Consider the following 19,894-nt stretch of genomic DNA (forward strand, 5'->3'; position numbering starts at 1 on the left):
TAGCACGCGCAGGGCTGCGTCGGTGGCCTTAACCCTTCCCAAGGCTGCGCCGCCCGCCTTTGTCTCCGCGGAGCGTCACAAAGGTTGGAAGGGTCGCGGAGCCTCTGGGTGCCGAGCTGCAGATGCCTCCACTGCGAGCACAGCCCTGAGACAGGGCCCAGGCGCCCAGCGGGGCTGGTTTCACTCGGTCCAGCCGCACCTACCCGTGCCCTCACCAGATCTTAAGATACAGACATTAAAACCTCCACCGGGCCGCGGCACAGGACAGCAGTTTTACTTTCTGTTTTTGGCATTGCATTGCCTCCATTTCCTAGAGTGCACGTAATAAATACCGCTGGTGATTCCAAAATATAAAGGTTGAAAATATTTACTTTACAAAAATTTGGTTCCCATACTGCTTTTAAGGCCATCGTCTGCACTTGGTTCCCGCTGCTCCTGATGTGGTTGAAAGATGGATAACCCCAAAGACGAGGAAAAGATTATTGGCTCCATTTTTTAGATGCGGCAGCCAGCTAAGGTCTAGACAGGGGAAGGGACTTGCCCCACATCACAGTTAGAGCAAATCAGTCTGAATCAGGAATAACTCCATTCCTATCCCGCATCCTGCCCTTTCACTACGCCACAGCTGCCTGGCTGCCTGGAGGAACAAAGGAGGGCCGGGCAAGAACGCCATTACCAACTGCAAATCCACAGGCAAATGCAAGAGGACGGAAAGTAAGTTCTTGGGCTCTGCCCTTGTGCTGTGCCCGGAGGGGTTCTGGGGTCACCAGCCAGGTGCATCCCTGCCTTCACAGCCATGCACAGCGACACCCAGTTAACTAATGGGGGGGATTCTGCCACTTGCTGGGTATGCCTGTGCCACCAGTGCACTCACTCTGTGCCTGGGGAAATAACCACAGGATGAATCTGGGGATCCACTGGGCCCACTGTGAAATGGACCTGAGCTAAAACTCCATTGATCACAGGACCTCAGGGATCTTTTGGGTCTCGAGAACAGAATTGGATGCTACAGGAGAAATGTAACCAGAAAAGGATTAGGATTTTGCCAGTAGAGAAAGGGAGATGTGCTTGCTTTCATTCATTTATCATTAATGAGCACCTACTGTATGCCAGGCACCACACTAGGCCCTAGGAAGACAGAGATTATGAGACAGATGTGGCCTTATTCTAGCAGGGGAAGTGAGATGAAGGAGGTGAGAAAGAGGAAGTATAGTGACTAACCAGGGACCTGACCTAGTTTGAAGGTCAGGGAACCTTGGAGGAGGTGAAATCAAACCCAAAGCCTGAGATAAGAGAGAGAAGGGGAGGGTGGAGGGAAGGAAAGGGCTTCACAGACAGAGGGAACGGGAGTGCTAACAGCCTGGCCAGCTTCCTTGTGGTAGAAGTTCTATGCATGAGTTGGAAGAAGGCTTGGGGAAAGGGGCAGGAGAGGTGGGCAGGGGCGAAATCCAGCAGGGGCTTTTCTACCATAAGGAACTTGGTGGGAGAACTCCATGGGCAAAAACAGGTGTGGAAGGGACCAAGAAGCCCATGTGGCTGGAGGGCAGGACATGAGATGAAGATGACTAGAGCAGGGAGTGAGGAGGTGGAGAAGGTGAGCAGAGGCCAAGGCTGGGAGGCCTGAAATGCCTGGCCACAAAACTCAGCCATTAGCCTGGAGGCCATGCAAGTGAACAGCAAGGAGGAGAGTGGAACACCAGGGAGCGGTAGGGATTGCGGGGACTGAAGGGCAGAGACTCCGCCCCCAGGGCAGTCAGTGTTCTGCACCCCCTACCCCCCTACCCCACCAACCTCTGCCCCATGACCACTCCAGGAGGCAAACTCAGTATCTCAGAATATCTGCTTTCAAGGGTAGCTGGAGTCCAGATTTCTTTTTTTATTTTTGGTAGAGACAGGATCTTGCTCTGTCGCGCAGGTTGAAGGGTAGCAACACATAGCTCACTGTAGCCTCAACTCCTAGGCTCAAGCAGTCCTCCTGCCTCAGCCTCCCAAAGTGCTGGGGTTACAGTGTGAGGCACGTCACCCGGCCTGAGTCCAGATTTTTTTTTTTTTTTTTTTTTTTGAGACGGAGTCTCGCTCTTTCACCAGGCCGGAGTGCAGTGGCACTATCCCGGCTCACTGCAAGCTCTGCCTCCTGGGTTCAGGCCATTCTCCTGCCTCAGCCTCCCGAGTAGCTGGGACTACAGGCACCAGCCACCGCGCCCAGCTAATTTGTTGTATTTTTAGTAGAGATGGGGTTTCACCGTGTTAGCCAGGATGGTCTCGATCTCCTGACCTCGTGATCCACCCGCCTCGGCCTCCCAGTGCTGGGATTACAGGCGTGAGCCACCGCGCCCAGCCTAGTCCAGATTTTTATATGAAATCACTTGATTTTAATGTTGTCAACATGTTCAACACCATGTAAGCCAAACAAATCACATTCACAGGCTCGCAGCTCCAAGCTTTGCAGCATGTTAGCATCACCTGAGGAGCTTGTAAAAATCCCAGGGCCCTTGGCCGGGCACAGTGGCTGATGCCTGTAATCTCAGCACTTTGGGAGGCCAAGGCGGGTGGATCACCTGAGGTCAGGAGTTCGAGACCAGCCTGGACAACATGGTGAAACCCCATCTCTACTAAAAATACAAAAATTAGCCGGGTGTGGTGGCAGGCACCTGTAATCCCAGCTACTTGGGAGGCTGAGGCACAAGAATGGCTTGAACCTAGGAGGCCGAGGTTGCAGTGACCCAAGATCATGCCACTGCACTCCAGCCTGGGCGACAGAGCTAAACTCAAGACTCAAAAAAACAAAACAAAACAAAAAATCCCAGGGCCCAGGTTGCACATGATACCAATGTAAAATGTCTGGGGTGGGGCCGGGTGTGGTGGCTCATGCCTGTAATCCCAGCACTTTGGGAGGCCGAGGGAGACGGATCACAAGGTCAGGAGATTGAGACCATCCTGGCTAACACGGTGAAACCCCGTCTCTACTAAAAATAAAAAAATTTAAAAAAATTAGCTGGGTGTGGTGGCACGCGCCTGTAGTCCCAGCTACTCGGTAGGCTGAGGCAGGAGAATCACTTGAACCCGGGAGGCAGAGGTTGCAATGAGCCGAGATCATGCCACTGCACTCCAGCCTGGGCGACAGAGCGAGACTCCATTTCAAAAAAAACAAAAATGTCTGGGGTGGCTGGGCATGGTGGCTCACGCCTGTAATCCTGGCACTCTGGGAGGCCGAGGTGGGTGGATCACGAGGTCAGGAGCTTGAGACCAGCCTGACTAACATGGTGAAACCCCGTCTCTACTAAAAATACAAAAATTAGCTGGGCGTGGTGGCACGCACCTGTAATCCCAGCTACTCAGGAGGCTGAGGCAGAAGAATCACTTGAACCCAGGAGGCAGAGGTTGCAATGAGCTGAGATCGTGCCACTGCACTCCAGCCTGGGTGACAAAGCGAGACTCCATCTCAAAAAAAAAAAAAAAAAAAAAATGTCAAGGGTAGAAGGCAGCCATCAGAATATTTAAATGATTCCCCAGGTGATTCCAGTATGCACACTACCAGAGACTACGTGCTTTCAGTTGCCAGGCACAGCCATGGGGAGCCATGGGAAGTTTTAGAACAGAAGAGGAGCCCAGTTTAGAGTTTAAGGAAAATCATTCTGTAGGAGGAACAGAATGTAATCTTGTGTGAAAAGGGTCCGGAAGCCCTAAGGGCAGTGGCAGGATCCTGCTAGGGTGATGGTGATCAGCCATCCCAGTTTGCTCAAGACTGGGGTGTCTCCTGGGACATGGAACCTGCAGTGCTAAAACCAAGAAAGTCCTGGGCAAACAGGGATGCTTGGTCATGCTAGATTCTCCTGATGTAGTTCTGTTTTCCCAGATTTTTGGGGAGACTGATGCCACAGACTTCGCATTCTAGAAATTCCTAAGAAAAGGCTGTCCATCTCCCTGTGGTGCATTCACCTGAGTCTCTGAGCCCTGGCAGGGCCCATCTCTTCTCCACCCAACAGAGTGATCCTGGCCTATGGAATATAATTTAGCAGTAAAAAGGAACAAACTACTGATTCACACAATAATCCGGATGACCCTCAAGAATATTAGCCTGAGTAAAAGAAAACAGATGCAAAAGAGTTACATACTGCTTAATTCTATTTACATGAAGTTCCAGAACAGGTTCACCCAATCCGTTACTTTAAAACAATCAGGCCAGGTGTGGTGGCTCACGCCTGTAATCCCAGCACTTTGTGAGGCCAGGAGGATCCCTTGAGGCCAGGAGTTCCAGACCAGCCTAGGCAACACAGAGAGACTCCCCTTCTCTACAAAAAAAAAAAAAAAAACAAAAAAAAACAAAAAAAAAACCTGGGCGCGGTGGCTCACATCTGTAATCCCAGCACTTTGGGAGGCTGAGACGGGCGGATCACGAGGTCAGGAGATCGAGACCATCCTGGCTAAAACGGTGAAACTCCATCTCTACTAAAAATACAAAAAAATTATCTGGGCATAGTGGCAGGCACCTGTAGTCTCAGCTACTTGGGAGGCTGAGGCAGGAGAATGGCGTGAACCCGGGAGGCAGAGCTTGCAGTGAGCCAGGATCACGCCACTGCACTCCAGCCTGGGTGACAGAGCGTGATTCCGTCTCAAAAAAAAAAAAAAAATGTTAAGTAGTTGGGCGCAGTAGCACATGCCTGTGGTCCCAGCTACTCGGGAAGCTTAGGTGGGAGGATCACTTGGGCCCAGGAGTTCAAGGCTGCAGTAAGCTATGATCTAAAACAAACAAACAAAAAAAAAACACTTTACCCAGTTACTTGGGGGAGGACAGACATTGTGGCATCATTAAAGTTGTTTGAACAACAACAAAAAGGCTGTGCGCAGTGGCTCACACCTGTAATCCCAGCACTTTGGGAGGCAGAGGTAGGTGGATCGCTTGAGCCCAGGAGTTCAAGACCAGCCTGGGCAATATGGTGAGACCCCGTCTCTGCAAAAAATACAAAAAAAATTAGTGAGCTGTGAACATGCCACTGCACTCCACACTGGACAGCAGATCAAGGCCCTGTCTTATTAAAAAAAGTCAGAACAGGCTGGGCGCGGTGGCTTATGCCTGTAATCCCAGCACTTTGGGAGGCTGAGGTGAGCGGATCACGAGGTCGGGAGATTGAGACCATCCTGGCTAACATGGTGAAACCCCGTCTCTACTAAAAATACAAAAAAAAAAAAAAAATCAGAACAGCGGTTGACTCTGGGGAGTTGGAGATGAGAAGGGGGCAACGGGAACTTTCTGGCAAGTGATAGTGATGTTTTGTATTTGAGAACAGTTTCCTTATGCAGATGTATGCATTTGTTTTGTTCTGGTTTTATTTTTATTTTTATTTTTTTTAGACAGGGTCTTGCTCTGTTGCCCAGGCTAGAGTGCAGTGATACAATCATAGCTCACTGCAATGTTGAACTTCTGGACTCAAGTGATCCTCTCACCTCAGCCTCCCAAGTAGCTGGAACTAAAGGTGTGCACCATCATGCCCGGCTAATTTTTTTTTTAAGTTTTTGTAGAGATGAGGTCTCACTATGTTGCCCAGGATAGTCTTAAACTTCTGGACTCAAATGACCTTCCTGCCTTGGCCTCCCAGTGAGCCACCGCACCTGGCACTATGCTTTTGTTAAAATTCACTGAATCGAGCAATTAACACCTATGCATTTTACTATATAGATATTTTACATCAAAGAGGGGGGGAAAAACCTGTGAATGAATACTGGGCTGTAGTTAACAATGTGCCTGCAGGCCGGGTGCCGTGGCTCATGCCTGTAATCCCAGCACTTTGCAAGGCCCAGGCGGGTGGATCACCTGAGGTCAGGAGTTCGAGACCAGCCTGACCAACATAGTGAAACACTGTCTCTACTAAAAATACAAAATTAGCTGTGTGTGGTGGCGAGTGCCTGTAATCCCAGCTATTTGGGAGGTTGAGGCAGGAAAATCGCTTGAACCCAGGGGGCAGTGGTTGCAGTGAGCCGAGATTGCACCTCTGCATTCCAGCCTGGGTGACAGAGTGAGACTCCGTCTCACACACACACACACACACGCACACACACACACAAAACAAAAAATTAGGAACAAAACCTAAGTCTGATTATGCTTTTTTGCTCGGAACACTCCACGATACCCAGAGGAAAAGCCAAGTCTTGACACTGGCCTCTGAGCAGGGCGACCATAAGTTCTGCTGGCCCAGCTTCTGCCTGCCTTCCCAGCGTGATTAGTACTGCCCTTGTTTTCATTCTCCCAGTGTGAAGGATAATTTAAGTGCTTGCCCTGCCTGCGAGGCCCAGCTGACCTAAACTCACTCACCTGCCCCTCCCTCCCTCCGCTCCAGTCACACTGGCTCTCCTTTGCCCTGGCCATTCCCTCTGCCTGGAATGCTCTTCCCCAGAAACTTGCAAGGCTCTCTCCCTCACCTCCTTCCAGCTTTTCTTCAGCCTTTGCCTCAATGAGGCCCCTGCCTCGCCCCCGCTTAAAATCACACCCTGCTCTCTCCCCATCTCCCGTTCTGTGCTTGCTTTTTCCAGAGCATTCTAACTTCCTGCTTAGGATATAACTGCCTGAAGGCAGGTGCCATGAGGGCAGGGATTTTTTTTTTTTTTTCCTGTGTTCTTTTTTTTTTTTGAGACAGAATCTCACTCACCCAGGCTGGAGTGCAGTGGTGTGATCTCGGCTCACTGCAACCTCCGCCTCCAGGGTTCAAGTGAATCTCCCATCTCAGCCTCCCGAGTAGCTGGGATTATAGGCACCCACTACCAGGCCTGGCTAATTTTATTGTATTTTTAGCAGACATGGGGTTTCACCATGTTGGCCAGGCCAGTTTTGAACTCCTGACCTCAGGTGATTTGCCTGCCTCGGCCTCCCAAAGTGCTAGCCACCACGCCCGGCCATTTATTCTGTGTTCTTTAAGCTGCATCCTCAGGTCCTAGAACAGTGCCCAGCAAACAGTAAGCACACAATAAGTACCTATTGCTATGAATAAAGGGAATCCTCCGCCCTCCTGGGGCTTCCAGGCTGGTGATGAAGAACCAAGCAGACACGGACCACTACAAAGCAACAGCCACCACTCCACGACATAGCAGAGGAGGGGTAAGGGGCTGAGGGAAGGCAGAAGAGACACCCCAGAAGCTGAGACTTGAAAACTGCTTTGGCATCTGCCAGGCGAAGAGGGGAAGGGAGGGGCTTTCCTGGTGGAGCAGCCAGTGTGAGCAAAACCCAAGGGGTGACAGATGGCAGCAGGCATCTGGGGGCTGTGAGCAGTTCAGAGAGTGGCTGCAGGTGTGGGTATGCAGCAGGCTGTGGGCTCCATCCTGCAGGTAGTAAGGACAGGAAGGTTCTAACTGGGGGCAGTGGCATGGACAGATTTGGGTTTCTGAAAGATTGCCCAGCTACTGGGTGGAGCATGGATTGGAGGTGGGCACCAGGAGGCTGTTAGTTTTGCTGGCACCTAGTAAAGCAGTGTTGCCCTGAAGAAAGGGGCTAACTGGAAAATTACTTAAGACAGAGACCTAACAGGACGTGGTGGTTCCTGGAAGGTGACTCTGACTCCTGGTGTCACCATCTTGGCTGGCTCCTGGGATGGTAGGAATAGGTTGTGGGGAGGATGAGGCTGGGGTCTCTGGGATATCCCAATGGAGATGTGATGCAGCCATTTGGCTCTTGGAGTCTGGAGGTGGGGGTGGAACTTAGAGTCAGAGAATGAGGAACTGTTGATTCAAAGGGCAGGTGGGACCCAGCAGGGAGAGTGTGCACAAAGAGAAGCAAGTCCAGGGCAAGAGACAGTTCCCAGACCAGGAAGAGGGGAGTGCCCAAGGACGGATGAGGGCTCAGAGGGGAGGAGTCAGTGAGCCCCAGAGGTGGGGCCCGAGAGCCAGGGGTAAAAGGATTTCCACAAATAGAGTGTGGAATTTGGGGAGGAGGTGGAAAGGGGAGACAGCAAGGTGGTAAATAAGGGCTGTGGCTCTGGAAGAGATAGCTTTTTAAATTTACCACGTTCACTGTTTTTTTTAAGATACAGGGTCTCGTTCTGTCATGCAAGCTGGAGTGCAGTGGCACAGTCATATCTTACTGCCGCCTCAACCTCCTGGGCTCAAGCGAGCCTCCCGCCTCAGCCTCCCAAAGTGCTGGGATTCCAGGTGTGAGACACCATATCCAGTCAAACTGGCTTTTTTTTTTTTTTTTTTTTTGAGATGGAATCTCACTCTGTTGCCCAGGCAACCTCCGCCTCCCACGTTCAAGTGATTCTCCTGCCTCAACCTCCTGAGTAGCTGGGACTACAGGCATGCACCACCATGGCTGGCTAATTTTTGTATTTTTAGTAGAGACAGGGTTTCACCATGTTAGCCAGGCTGGTCTCGAACTCCTGACCTCAAGTGATCCACCTGCCTTGGCCTCCCAAAGTGCTGGGATTACAGGCGTGAGCCACCATGCCAGGCCCAAACTGGCTTTTAAACCAGGTCAAAGTGCCAGGCGCAGTGGCTCAGGCCTGTAATCCCAGCACTTTGGGAGGCCAAGGCGGGCGGATCACGAGGTCAGGAGATCGAGACCATCCTGGTTAACACGGTGAAACCCTGTCTCTACTAAAAATACAAAAAATTAGCCGGGCGAGGTGGTGGGCATCTGTAGTCCCAGCTACTTGGGAGACTGAGGCAGGAGAATGGCGTGAACCTGGGAGGCGGAGCTTGCAGTGAGCCAAGATCGCGTCACGGCAGTCCAGCCTGGGCGACAGAGCAAAACTCCGTCTCAAAAAAAAAAAAAAACCAGGTCAAAGAATGGGGCATGAGAGGGTGGGGGCATGCCTGGGGGGAATCAGGACAGTTTCCTAGGCCCCGTGACCAGGAGAGGGTCAAGAATGGGGGAGACTCAAACTTTAGCTTCTCAAGGCTGCTCAGAAATGGACACCCTGTCTGGGGCCAGGCTTCTGTCCCCAGCCTCAGGGACAGGAGAGTCTCTGGTAACCTCATTTGTAACATGGGGCAATAGGACAAAACCTGCCATTTATTGAGCACTTATTACGTCCCAGGCCAAAGGCTGTCTCTCCATGTGTGGCCTAATTTAACTCTCAGAATACTCTCATCAGGCTGATGTCACTATTATCTCCTATCTCCATTTGTTTTTTGTTTTTTTTTTTTTGAGACGGAGTCTCCCTCTTTTGCCCAGGCTGGAGTGCAATGGCATGATCTTAGCTCACTGCAACCTCCTCCTCCCGGGTTCAAGAGATTCTCCTGCCTCAGTCTCCTGAGTAGCTGAGATTACAGATGCCCCGCAACCACGCCCAAGTAATTTTTCTATTTTTAGTAGAGACAGGGTTTCACCATGTTGGTTAGGCCAGTTTTGAACTCCTGACCTCAGTAATCGAACCACCTCAGCCTCCCAAAGTGCTGGGATTACAGGTGTGAGCCACCATGGCCAGCCTATTATCTCCATTTTATAGATGAGAAAACAGATGCACAGAAAGGTTCAGTCACTTGCTCAAGGTCATACAACAAATGAATGCAGATGCTGAGATTCAAACCCGGAACCTGAATTCTGAGCTTCAACACTGCACCACTAACCCACACAAGGGACTTTCCCATTTACAGAACACTCTCCTCCCTCGGGAGTGGTTGAGGGGAGTCATGAGGTGGCCACACACCCAGCAAACAGCCGACATTACCATGAAGATGGCCCTCCAAAGAAGTCCACATCTGAATCCCCAGAATCTGTGCATGTGTTGCTTTATATGGCACATAGGCTTTTGCAGGTGTGATGAAACTAAGGATTGTGAGATAGGAAGAGTGTCCTAGATTATTCAAATGGGCCCAGTGTCATCACAGGGTCCTTGGAGGAAGGAGGCAGGAGAGTTAGAGAAGATGTGACGATGGAGAGAGATTGGAAGATGCTACACTGATTTGAGATGAGAGAAGGGCCACAAGCCAAGGAATGCAGGTGGCCTCTAGAAGCCGGAAAAGGCAAAGAAAGAGATCCTCCTCTGGAGGGAACTACTGCTGAGACCTTGACTTTAACCCAGTGAGACTAACTTTGGACTTCTCCAGAACTGTAAGAGAATCAATGTCTGTGGCTGGAGTATAGTGGTGCGATCTCGGCTTACTGCAACCTCCCGGATTCAAGCAGTTCTCCTGTCTCAGCTTCCCGAGTAGCAGGGATTACAGGCGCCCGCCACCATGCCCAGCCAACTTTTGTATTTTTAGTAGAGACGGAGTTTCACCTTGTTGGTCAGGCTGGTCTCGAACTCCTGACCTCAGGTGATCCACCCACCTCGGCCTCCCAAGGTGCTGGGATTATAGGCATAAGCCACTATGCCTGGCTAATGTCTGTGGCTTTGAGCCCCTATATGTGTGGCAATTTGTTACAGCAGTGATAAGAAACAGTTACACTACATTGCAGCAAGCCTGGCTTCCCTGGACAGCACTGGCTCCACCAACACCACTGCAGCTGCTGTGGGAAGCATCCTTACATTTCCTTTGTTTGTTTAGACACAGGGTCCTGCTTTGTTGCCCAGATTTGAGCACAGTGGTGCAATCATCACTCACTGCAGCCTCAACTTCCCGGGCTCAAGCAATCTTTCCACCTCAGCCTCCCAAGAAGCTTGGACTACAGGCGCACACCAGTATGCCTGGCTAATTTTTTCGTTTTTGTCTTGCTTTGTTGCTCAAGCTGGTCTCAAACTCCTGGCCTCAAGCAGTCCTCTCACCTGTGCCTCCCAAAGGCCTGGGATTACAGGTGTGAGCCACCACACCTAGCCTACAGTTTTTAATGCTTCTTTAAAGTTCCAATTTGGTCCTCTCTGAACCTCAGTATCTTTCTTTATTAAAAATAAAAATAGGGCCAATATACATGACCCTATAGGCACAGAGTGAGAGGGCCTTATATTACTCGAAGCTTCCCACAAACCCCTGGGGCAGATGAGGCCTAGTTATTGTTCCCATTGCTCAGATGAACAAACTAAGGCTGAGAGTAGAAACAGCCTGCCTAGAGCCACTCAGGGAGTAACAGAGCCAGGACTTGAACCAGGGCTTCTGACTTGAGTTCTAGCACAGAGGTTCATGTCTCAGAGCCCAGCTCACATGCCACCTCCTCAGAGAAGCCTGCCTGGAAAACCCCAGCCCATTCATGTATTCACTTATTCATGAAGCAGCTGCTGGGACTGCCCTGTTCCCAGTGTTGTGTGGAGACCCCTCAGGAGCCCACAGCCTTGTAGACAAGACAGACACACAAACCACGGATCCCAGAACAGCGTGATAAATGATGAAACAAGGAGAATGAAGCCCAAGGGGTTGCTGGAGCTCAAAAAAGGGGAAACTCAGTGAGCCTGGAGTCAGGGAAGGCTTCTCGGAGGAGATGGTGATTGAGATGGGGATAAGTTAGACCCAACCAGAAGTGTGGCCAGGCATCCCAGGTGGAGGAGTGGCTTCTTCAGGGCAGGGAATGGGTTGGTCATCCCAGGCCCCCAAGTCCCTCTGGGCCTCTGTGTTATTATGTATGAAACGTGAATAGGCTGGGCGCGGTGGCTCATGCCTGTAATCCCAACACTTTAGGAGGCCAAGGCAGGAGGAACACTTGAGCCCAGGAGTTCAAGACCAGCCTGGGCAATGTAGCGAGACCCCATGTCTACAAAAAATAAAATTAGCAGGCTGGGCACGGTGGCTCATGCCTGTATTCCCAGCACTTTGGGAGGCCGAGGCGGGCAAATCACTTGTGGTCAGGAGTTTGAGACCAGCCTGGCCAACATGGCAAAACCCAGTCTCTACTAAAAATACAAAAATTAGCTGGGCGTGGTGGCAGGCACCTCTAATCCCAGCTACTCAGGAGGCTGAGGCAGGAGACTTGCTTGAACCCAGGAGGCAGAGTTTGCAGTGAGCCGAGATTGCACCATTGCACTCCAGCCTGGGCAACAAGAGCAAAACTCTCTAAAAAAAAATAGTGATAAATAAATAAATAAAATTAGCTGAGTATGGTGGCACACACCTGTGGTCCCGGCTACTTGGGAGGCTGAGGTGGGATGTCAAGGCTGCAGTGAGCCATGATCGCACCACTGCACTCCTGCCTGGGCAACAGAACAAGTCTGTGTCTCAAAAAAAAAAAAAAAAAAAAAAAAAGAATCATGGCCTAGCTACCCAGAGTTTTGATAATTGTTAGGCCCAGGCGAGGGCTGAGCAGGAAGAGGGGTCCTGGGCCTCCCAGAGGAGGAGGTGAAGGTCGGGAGATAGGACAGACCTGGGAAGTACTGAGAGGCAGGGTCCTGGCTCAAGCCCCCACCCCACTCTGCCTTGTGGTGTCACTACAGGAAGGTCCTCTCAGAGCCTCAGTGACCACATCTGAGCAATGGAGCATGAGACAAAACTGTCTCCAAAGACCCTCCCCAGCCCTGACGGGGAAATGACATGACACAAAATTACAAAAGGGTCTTTATTTGTAAAAAGCCAAAGGGGCCCCTGGGGCAACAGGACAGGCAGGCCGGCTTCTCAGGGGTCAGGGGCATTTGGGCAGATGCGCTTGAGTGGGGGGGCGCCCTCCGAGTCCTCTGTGTCACCCTGGGCTGCCTCAGGGACAGGTGGCACTGGCTCAAAGACAGGGTAAGCTTCGGGGGCCTGGAGAGGAAGGGTGGACAGGCGTGAGCTCCACAGAACCCAGGCGTCCAGCCTCCGAGCCTCTGCCCTCTCCAAAGCCTCCACTCCCCTCCCCTCCTGGGCCCGGGAGGCAAGCCCAGGGCCAGATGCCCAGGATGCAGAGGAAGCAGGCACCAAAAACAACAACAACGACAGTGACACTGTATGGAGGAACGAACCTGATATTTGATATTTCTGAAAATGCCTCGAGGTAGCCTCGTGAGAAATGTCAGAGGTTTATAAGGAATTTTCTTATGTTAATTATACAGTTAGATATTTTTTGATATTTTTTGAAAATGCGTGGAGGAGCGCCATGATTTTGTCAGGCTTTATTTATTTATTTATTTTTGAGAAGGAGTCTCGCTCTGTCACCCAGGCTGGAGTACAGTGGCGCGATCCTGGCTCACTGCAGCCTCCGCCTCCTGGGTTCAAGCAATTCTCCTGCCTTAGCCTCCCGAGTAGCTGGGACTACAGGCACGTGCCACCACGCCCGGCTAATTTTTGTATTTTTAGTAGAGACGGGGTTTCACCGTGTTAGCCAGGATGGTCTCGATCTCCTGACCTCATGATCCACCCGCCTCAGCCTCCCAAAGTGCTGGGATTACAGGCGTGAGCCACCACGCCCAGCTTTGTCAGGCTTTTAATGGTCTCAATCAGCCCTGATCCAGCCCTCAGCACTTTGTCTCTGAAACACCCTTTCTTTTTCAGTCCCAAGAACCCAGCCCCTAAGCCTTCAGCTCTGTCCCAGGTCTGCCTCTCCTCCAGGCCCTCAGGACGCAGGCTCTAAGCCTTCGGCTGCCCAGATCCCCCATTCCCTCCAAGACCCAGGAGTCCAGCCTTCTGGCCTCTCTCACCTCAGCTTCCAGCAGTTCTGGAACAGGCTCCTCCTTGGTCAGCATTGGGGGTTCGTCGGTGCTGCCAGCAGTTATGCCCCCGGGATCTGGAACGTCAAGGTAACAAACATCCCCTGAACAGCCACTCTGTGCCAGCAGCACAGTGGGGGAAACAGATGGTCACAGGCCCCAGTCACAGAGGGCAGAGGGCCATGGGAGCAGAGAGGAGAGAGCAGGAACCTGGCTGTGCCCCAGGAAGCAGAGGAGGGAACACTGATGTGGGAGCTCGAGGGTGATGCGGTGGACAGGAAAGTATGACACGTGAGACAGAGGGAATGCATGCTAAGTTGCCACAGATTCTGGGCTTGGACTGCCTGGGTTCAAATCCTGACCTTGGGCCAGCTACTTCATTTCCATGGGCCACAGTTTCCCCATCTGTAAAATGGGAATAATGATAATAATTACCTCATGTGGCTGTTGTGAGGGTCAGATGAGCGGATGCAGGTAAAGCACAGTGGCTGGCACACAGTAAGTGCTCAATAAATGCTTGCTACCATTTTTATATTAGCAAAGGTATACAACTGCTTGGCACTGTCTAGACCCAGACCCAGTCCACAGGCCCACATCAGGGTTTTCTTTTTGTGTGTTTGTTTGTTTTAGTTTTTGAGACAGAGTCTCGCTGTGTCGCCCAGGCTGGAGTGCAGTGGCGCGATCTCGGCTCACTGCAACCTCCGCCTCCCAGGTTCAAGTGATTCTCCTGCTTCAGCCTCCCTAATAGCTGGGATTACAGGCATGTGCCACCACGTCCCACTGATTTTTTGTATTTTTAGTAGAGACAGGGTTTCACATTCTGGGAGGCTGAGGCAGGAGGATCGCTTGAGCATAGGAGTTTGAAACCAGCCTGGGCAACATAGTAAGACCCTGTCTCTATAAAGAATAACAACACTAATTAGCTGAGCATGGTGATGCATGCCTATAGTCCCAGCTACTCAGGAGGCTGACTGAGCCCAGGAATCCAAGGCTGCAGTGAGCCGTGATCACGCCTCTGCATTCCAGCCTGGGCGACAGAGTGAGACCTTGTCTCAAAAAAAAAAAAAAAAGCAAAGCTTAAAAAATGAAGGAAAAAGTTGTTCTGGCAGCTGTGTGGAGGTGACTAGAAGAGACCAGCTGGAACCAAAAACGGGTGAGAAACAGGAAGGCCAGGGACAGGGGGCCTAGGAGGAAGAGGTGCCAATCAGACGGGTTTGACTGCATGGAAGAAAGCAGAGCTGGCTGGGCACGGTGGCTCAAGCCTGTAATCCCAGCACTTTGGGAGGCCGAGGCAGGTGGATCACGAGGTCAGGAGTTCAAGACCATCCTGACCAACATGGTGAAATCCCGTCTCTACTAAAAATACAAAAATTAGCCGGGCATGGTGTTGTGCAGCCTGTAATCCCAGCTACTCAGGAGGCTGAGGCAGGAGAATTGCTTGAACTTGGGAGGCGGAGGTTGCAGTGAGCAAGATCGTGCCACTGCACTCCAGCCTAGGTGACAGAGTGAGACTCCATCTCAAAGGAAAAAAAAAAAAGCAGAGCTGATGAGGACACAGGCCCAAGATGCTGGCTCACTGGCTGAGTTACTTCTCTGGGTCTCAGTTTCCTCATCTATAAATAGGGATCATAAGAAGATCATCACCCTTATAAGGTTGTAGTGAAAATTAAATGAGAAAAAAACACGTAAAGTGTTGGCTGGGCACGGTGGCTCACACCTGTAATCCTAGCACTTTGGGAGGCCGAGGCGGGCGGATCACCTGAGGTCAGGGGTACGAGACTAGCCAGGCCAACATGGTGAAACTCCATCTTTACTAAAAATACAAAAATTAGGCCAGGCACGGTGGCTCACGCCTGTAATCCCAGCACTTTGGGAGGCTGAGGCAGGCGGATCACCTGAAGTCGGGAGTTCGAGACCAGCCTGGCCAACATGGAGAAACCTCGTCTCTACTAAAAATACAAAATTAGCGGGGCATGGTGGTGCATGCCTATAATCCCAGCTACTCGAGAGGCTGAGGCGGGAGAATCGCTTGAACCCGGGAGGCAGAGGTTGCGGTGAGCTGAGATTGTGCCATTGCACTCTAGCCTGGGCAAAAAGAACGAAACTCCGTCTCAAAAACAAACAAACAAATAAACAAAAAAACAAAAATCAGCCAGGCGTGGTGGCATGCCTGTAATCCCAGCTACATGGGAGGCTGAGGCAGAAGAATCGCTTGAACCTGGGAGGCAGAGTTTGCAGTAAGCCAAGATCGCACCACTGCTCTCCAGCCTGGGCAACAGAGCAAGACTTCATCTCAAAAAAAAAAAAAAAAAAAAGGCTGGGCGTGGTGGCTCGTAATCCCAGCACTTTGGGAGGCCAAGGCGGGCAGATCACCTGGGGTCAGGCATTTGAGACCAGCCTGGCCAACATGGCGAAACCCCAACTCTACTAAAAATACAAAACTAGCCGAGCATGGTGGTTCATGCCTATATTCCCAGCTACCCAGGAGGCTGAGGCAGGAGAATTGCCTGAACCCAGGAGGTGAAGGTTGCAGTGAGCTAAGATTGTGCCGTTGCACTCCAGCCTTGGCAAGAGCGAAACTCTCTCAAAGAAAAAAAAAAAAAGAAAAGAAAAAAACCCAACCACGTAAAGTGTTTACCAGGGCACCTAGCACACAGTAAGAGCTCAATAAATACTAGCTGTTGTTATTCCTATTATTATTAATCACCCCTATGACTATCACTATTATTTATTCACTCAACAGATATTTACTGAGCACCTACTATGTGTCCCATATTATTCTGAGGATACAGTAGTGAACAAGATCACATAGGGCCAGGCGCAGTGACTCATGCCTATAATCCCAGCACCTTGGGAGGCTGAGACAGGAGGATCATTTCAGGCCATGAGTTCAAAACCAACTTTGGCAACATAGCGAGACCCTACCTCTACAAAAAATTTAAGAATTGGCTGGGCATGGTGGCACACACCTGAGTCCCAGCTATTTGGGAGGCTGGGGCCAGAGGATCCCTTGAGCCCAGGAGTTTGAGGCTGCAGTGAGCTATGATTGCACCAGAGTACTCCAGCTTGGGTGACAGAGACCTTGTCTCTAAAAAAAAAGGCGGGGGGGGCCGGGTGTGGGTGTGATGGCTCACACCCGTAATCCCAGCACTTTGGGAGGCTGAAGGTGGAGGACTGCTTGAGCAAGTGAGTTTGAGACCAGCCTGGGCAACATGGTGAAACCTTATCTCTACAAAAAATACAAAAATTAGCCAGGTGTGGTGGCATATGCCTGTGGTCCCAGCTACTTGGGAGGCTGAGGCGGGAGGATCACTTGAGCCCAGGAAGTTCAAGGCTGCAGTGAGCTATGATCACACCACTACACTACTCCAGCCTGGGTGACACAGCGAGACCCTTTCTCAAAAAAAAAAAAAAAAAAAAAAAGGATCAATATGGGCCCAACATTCAGGAAACTGACATGAGAGTGAGGAGAAAGATAAACTAGTAAAAAATTAATTTACATGAAAATCTCAGACAGTGATATGTCTGTATAGATTCTAAGAGACCAGAGGAATGAGACTGTAGCTACAGGGAGATTCTGCAGGAGTCGGAAGGCGCCTTGAGGAGGGTGCACAAGACGGGGAGCAGGTATAGGGATGAGCTGGTAGGTTAGACTCTGGAGAAGACAGGACTTAGAGGAGAGAGCTCCTGGGAGGTACCTGGTCCTACCTCTCTCTTGGCCCAGCCGTGGGGGCTGAGCCTCCTCAGGGACCCCTTCTGGGTGTCCGGCAGGTGACACGGGGCGGCTGGGCTGGGGGGTGCCCCCAGGACTGGGCTCTGTGCCCTTTTGCAGGGAACCTTCCGAATGGAAACTCTGGTTGCTGTTCTCATCTGCGGGAGCAAGAGCCGAGATGGTTGGCCTGAGATCCCTAGTACACTCCTTCAGTCCCCACAGCCCCCCGCGTTTCAGGATCCCTACCTACCATTAAGATCCAGCAGGATGAGAGGGCCACCCCCTCGGGGACTGGCGCCCCTGCCCCGACGTTCCCGGCCACGGGATCTCTCTGCCCCGCCACCTGCCCGCCTTCGCTCCTGGGGGTTAGAGGATTAGGGTCAGAGCTCTTGGAAAGCCCCACCATACACCTAAGGAAACTGAGGCACTGAGAAGCAAAAGGGCTCGAACTCAGGGGGTGTGGAGCAGAAAAGAGGGCAAAAGGGGAGGAGCTGCTAATGATGGTTCCCGTCTGTCCTGCTGCATCTGAGGTCTCAGGGAGCTGGAGGTAGAGGTCAGGGTGGGGAGGAACTTGCCTGAGGTTGCACAGATGCAGGGCCTTGTGGGAATGGGGGTTGCTCACCTCCTCCTGGGGGTCCACCACTGGCACCCACTTGAAGATACGAAGGGAAGTGTCGCCCACAGTCACCCATCGCTTCTCCCTGTGGGAGGGTGGGGGGCTGGGTCAGAGAGGCCTGAGGGGAGACCCACCCCCCTAGGAGCTGGACACATCTGGGGGTACCTGCAGAGGCTGAGGCGGCACAGGGGGATAGCAACAGTTTTGCTAATGGGGCATAGTTACATGGAGGAAGAGAGTCCTGCAAACCCCAGGGCATAGGCGGTGGGTGCCTCTAGAGAGAGGATATGATTTGGGGCCCTGGCTCTGCGGACCCCTGGGGCACACATGGGGGGCGTGGCTATGGGCCTGGCCCGGGATCAGAGCCCTGCAGATCCCGGGGCGCACTTGCAGGAGGGGTGTCAAAGCTTTAGGGGGCGGGGCACAAGAGGGGGCTCCCGCTCTGGGAGGACACGGCTGGGGATCACGCTTTGTAGACCCCCAGGAGTAGCCAGGCGAACGGGGACAGAGTCCTGTGGATCCAGGGCAAAGCTAGTGGGTGGAGATACACCGAACACCCGGGGCCCAGAGCTGGCGAGGGCAGCGTAGACGCCTTTGGTGGTGGTGGTCCCGCCGTGTCCAGTCCCTGGCCCCCGAGCAGCGCTCACCATCTCCGGACCTTCTCGATGGTCGCCATCACCTTCTTGATGTCATCCTTGGCCCGGCTCCGGGTCTCGGCCCGTACAGTCCGGCCGGCCATGCTGGCGGGGCTGGGGCCGGGGCCGAGCCCGCGGCGGGGCCGCCTCCCGTCCGGCGGGCTCAGGCTCGGCGCCAGGCCCGGGCGCCGCGCTCTCGGCCTGCCGTCCCCCCGGGAGTTGGCCGCGCCCTCTCTCGTCCCCAACGCCTCCGCGAGTCCCCGCCCCGTTTCCTGCCGCCGCGCCCCGCCCCGGCCTGTCCCCGAAGCGGCCCGGTGGCGCGGGCGGCCAGAGCCCAGGCCTGGAAGCCCGGCCGGCCCCGCCCCGACCCGACCCGGGCCCGCCCCCTTGGAGCGCCTGGACGCGCAGCGCCCCCTGCCCGCCGCCGAGAGCGGGAGTTGGGGACGGACGCGCGAGCTGGGGACGGAGAGCGGGAGTTGCGACCGGACGCGCGAGGCAGGGCGGAGGCCGTGTGTTCAGACCACGTGGGCGCGGGGTGCGCGACAGGGTCTGTGTCCTGCGCTGCGTGAGCCGCGGTGGGTGTCCGCGAAACGCTGTGTGTGGAGTGCGTGCGTGTGTCCGCCCTCGCCAGGCTCTTGGTCTACACCGCCCAACTTACTCAGTCATCCATTCATTCAACAGTCTTGTTAACTGAGTGCCAATTACGCTCCAGGCGCTGCGAATACGAGTGGGTCTCCACCACCAGAATGGCTAAAGTGAAAAAGACCGCACCGTGTGGAGGCGAGAAAGTAGAGCGACTGGACCTCTCTTGTATTTCTGGGGGAGTGTAAATTGGTAGAGACATTTTGGAAAACTGGCAGTTTTCTAATGAAGCCGAACATATGCCACCTCTGTGATCCAGCAGTTCCACTCCTAGGCTGTCAACACCCAGCAGAAATGTGTAGGTGTGAGCATCAAGAGGGTGCATGGGAATGTTCAGAGCCCTTTCATAACAGCCCCAAACTGGAAATAACCCATCAACAGAATGGAAAATGAATGATGCCCTACTCACTACCATGCGCATAGACACAGCAACGGGATTGACATGCCCGGCTACACAGCAACATAGACAAGTCGCATGATGAAATCTTGAGTGACAGAAGCCAAATACAACAGTACATACTAGATGGTTCCAGGTGTATTACGTTCAGAACCAGACAAAACTAATTTATAGTGCACCAAAGTCAAGATAGTGGTCGCCCTTAGGGTTGGGAGGGGACAAGGGGAGAGCTTCTGGGAGCTGATCCAGTTCTGTTGTGTAATCTGGTGCTGGTTCCCTGGGCATATGTATTCTGTGAAAATCCATCACATGACTTAAATAAAATGTACATTACTTAAATAAAATGAGTGTGTCTTGGTTGACTTTATTTGAGGCTGGCTTGTCAGCAGATAAGACCATGTCAAAATTTGTGCTGCTGTT

The 19,894-nt window shown here is 52.4% G+C and overlaps 1 protein-coding gene and 1 long non-coding RNA gene across 7 annotated transcripts in view; one reads left to right on the forward strand and one right to left on the reverse strand.

The window, feature by feature from the left end:
* LOC101146971 (BAF chromatin remodeling complex subunit BCL7C) overlaps window positions 1–18,818 on the reverse strand; it is a 67,227-nt gene extending 48,409 nt beyond the window's left edge. The window contains exons 1-7 of one of the 6 annotated variants that reach the window (XM_055365942.2): window positions 18,448–18,818; window positions 17,807–17,885; window positions 17,435–17,543; window positions 17,181–17,342; window positions 13,835–13,877; window positions 13,464–13,549; window positions 4,659–4,951 (exon numbers count right to left, since the gene is read on the reverse strand). In XM_055365942.2, coding sequence (XP_055221917.1) covers window positions 13,465–13,549; window positions 13,835–13,877; window positions 17,181–17,342; window positions 17,435–17,543; window positions 17,807–17,885; window positions 18,448–18,539 — 570 coding nt within the window. In that variant the 5' untranslated portion in view covers window positions 18,540–18,818 and the 3' untranslated portion in view covers window positions 4,659–4,951; window position 13,464. Of the gene's footprint in view, window positions 1–4,658; window positions 4,952–12,395; window positions 12,592–13,463; window positions 13,550–13,834; window positions 13,878–17,180; window positions 17,343–17,434; window positions 17,544–17,806; window positions 17,886–18,447 lie in introns of those variants that run through there. The other 5 variants (XM_055365939.2, XM_019012521.4, XM_055365943.2 and 2 more) reach the window with 5 other exon arrangements.
* LOC109023708 (uncharacterized) lies at window positions 27–19,818 on the forward strand. The gene is made up of 2 exons (XR_002003181.3): window positions 27–714; window positions 19,148–19,818. It is a non-coding gene; the product is annotated as an uncharacterized lncRNA (long non-coding RNA).
* The last annotated feature ends 76 nt before the right edge of the window (window positions 19,819–19,894 follow it).

The sequence above is a fragment of the Gorilla gorilla genome, chromosome 18 (genome assembly GCF_029281585.2).
Source record: "Gorilla gorilla gorilla isolate KB3781 chromosome 18, NHGRI_mGorGor1-v2.1_pri, whole genome shotgun sequence".
Lineage (NCBI taxonomy): Eukaryota > Metazoa > Chordata > Mammalia > Primates > Hominidae > Gorilla > Gorilla gorilla.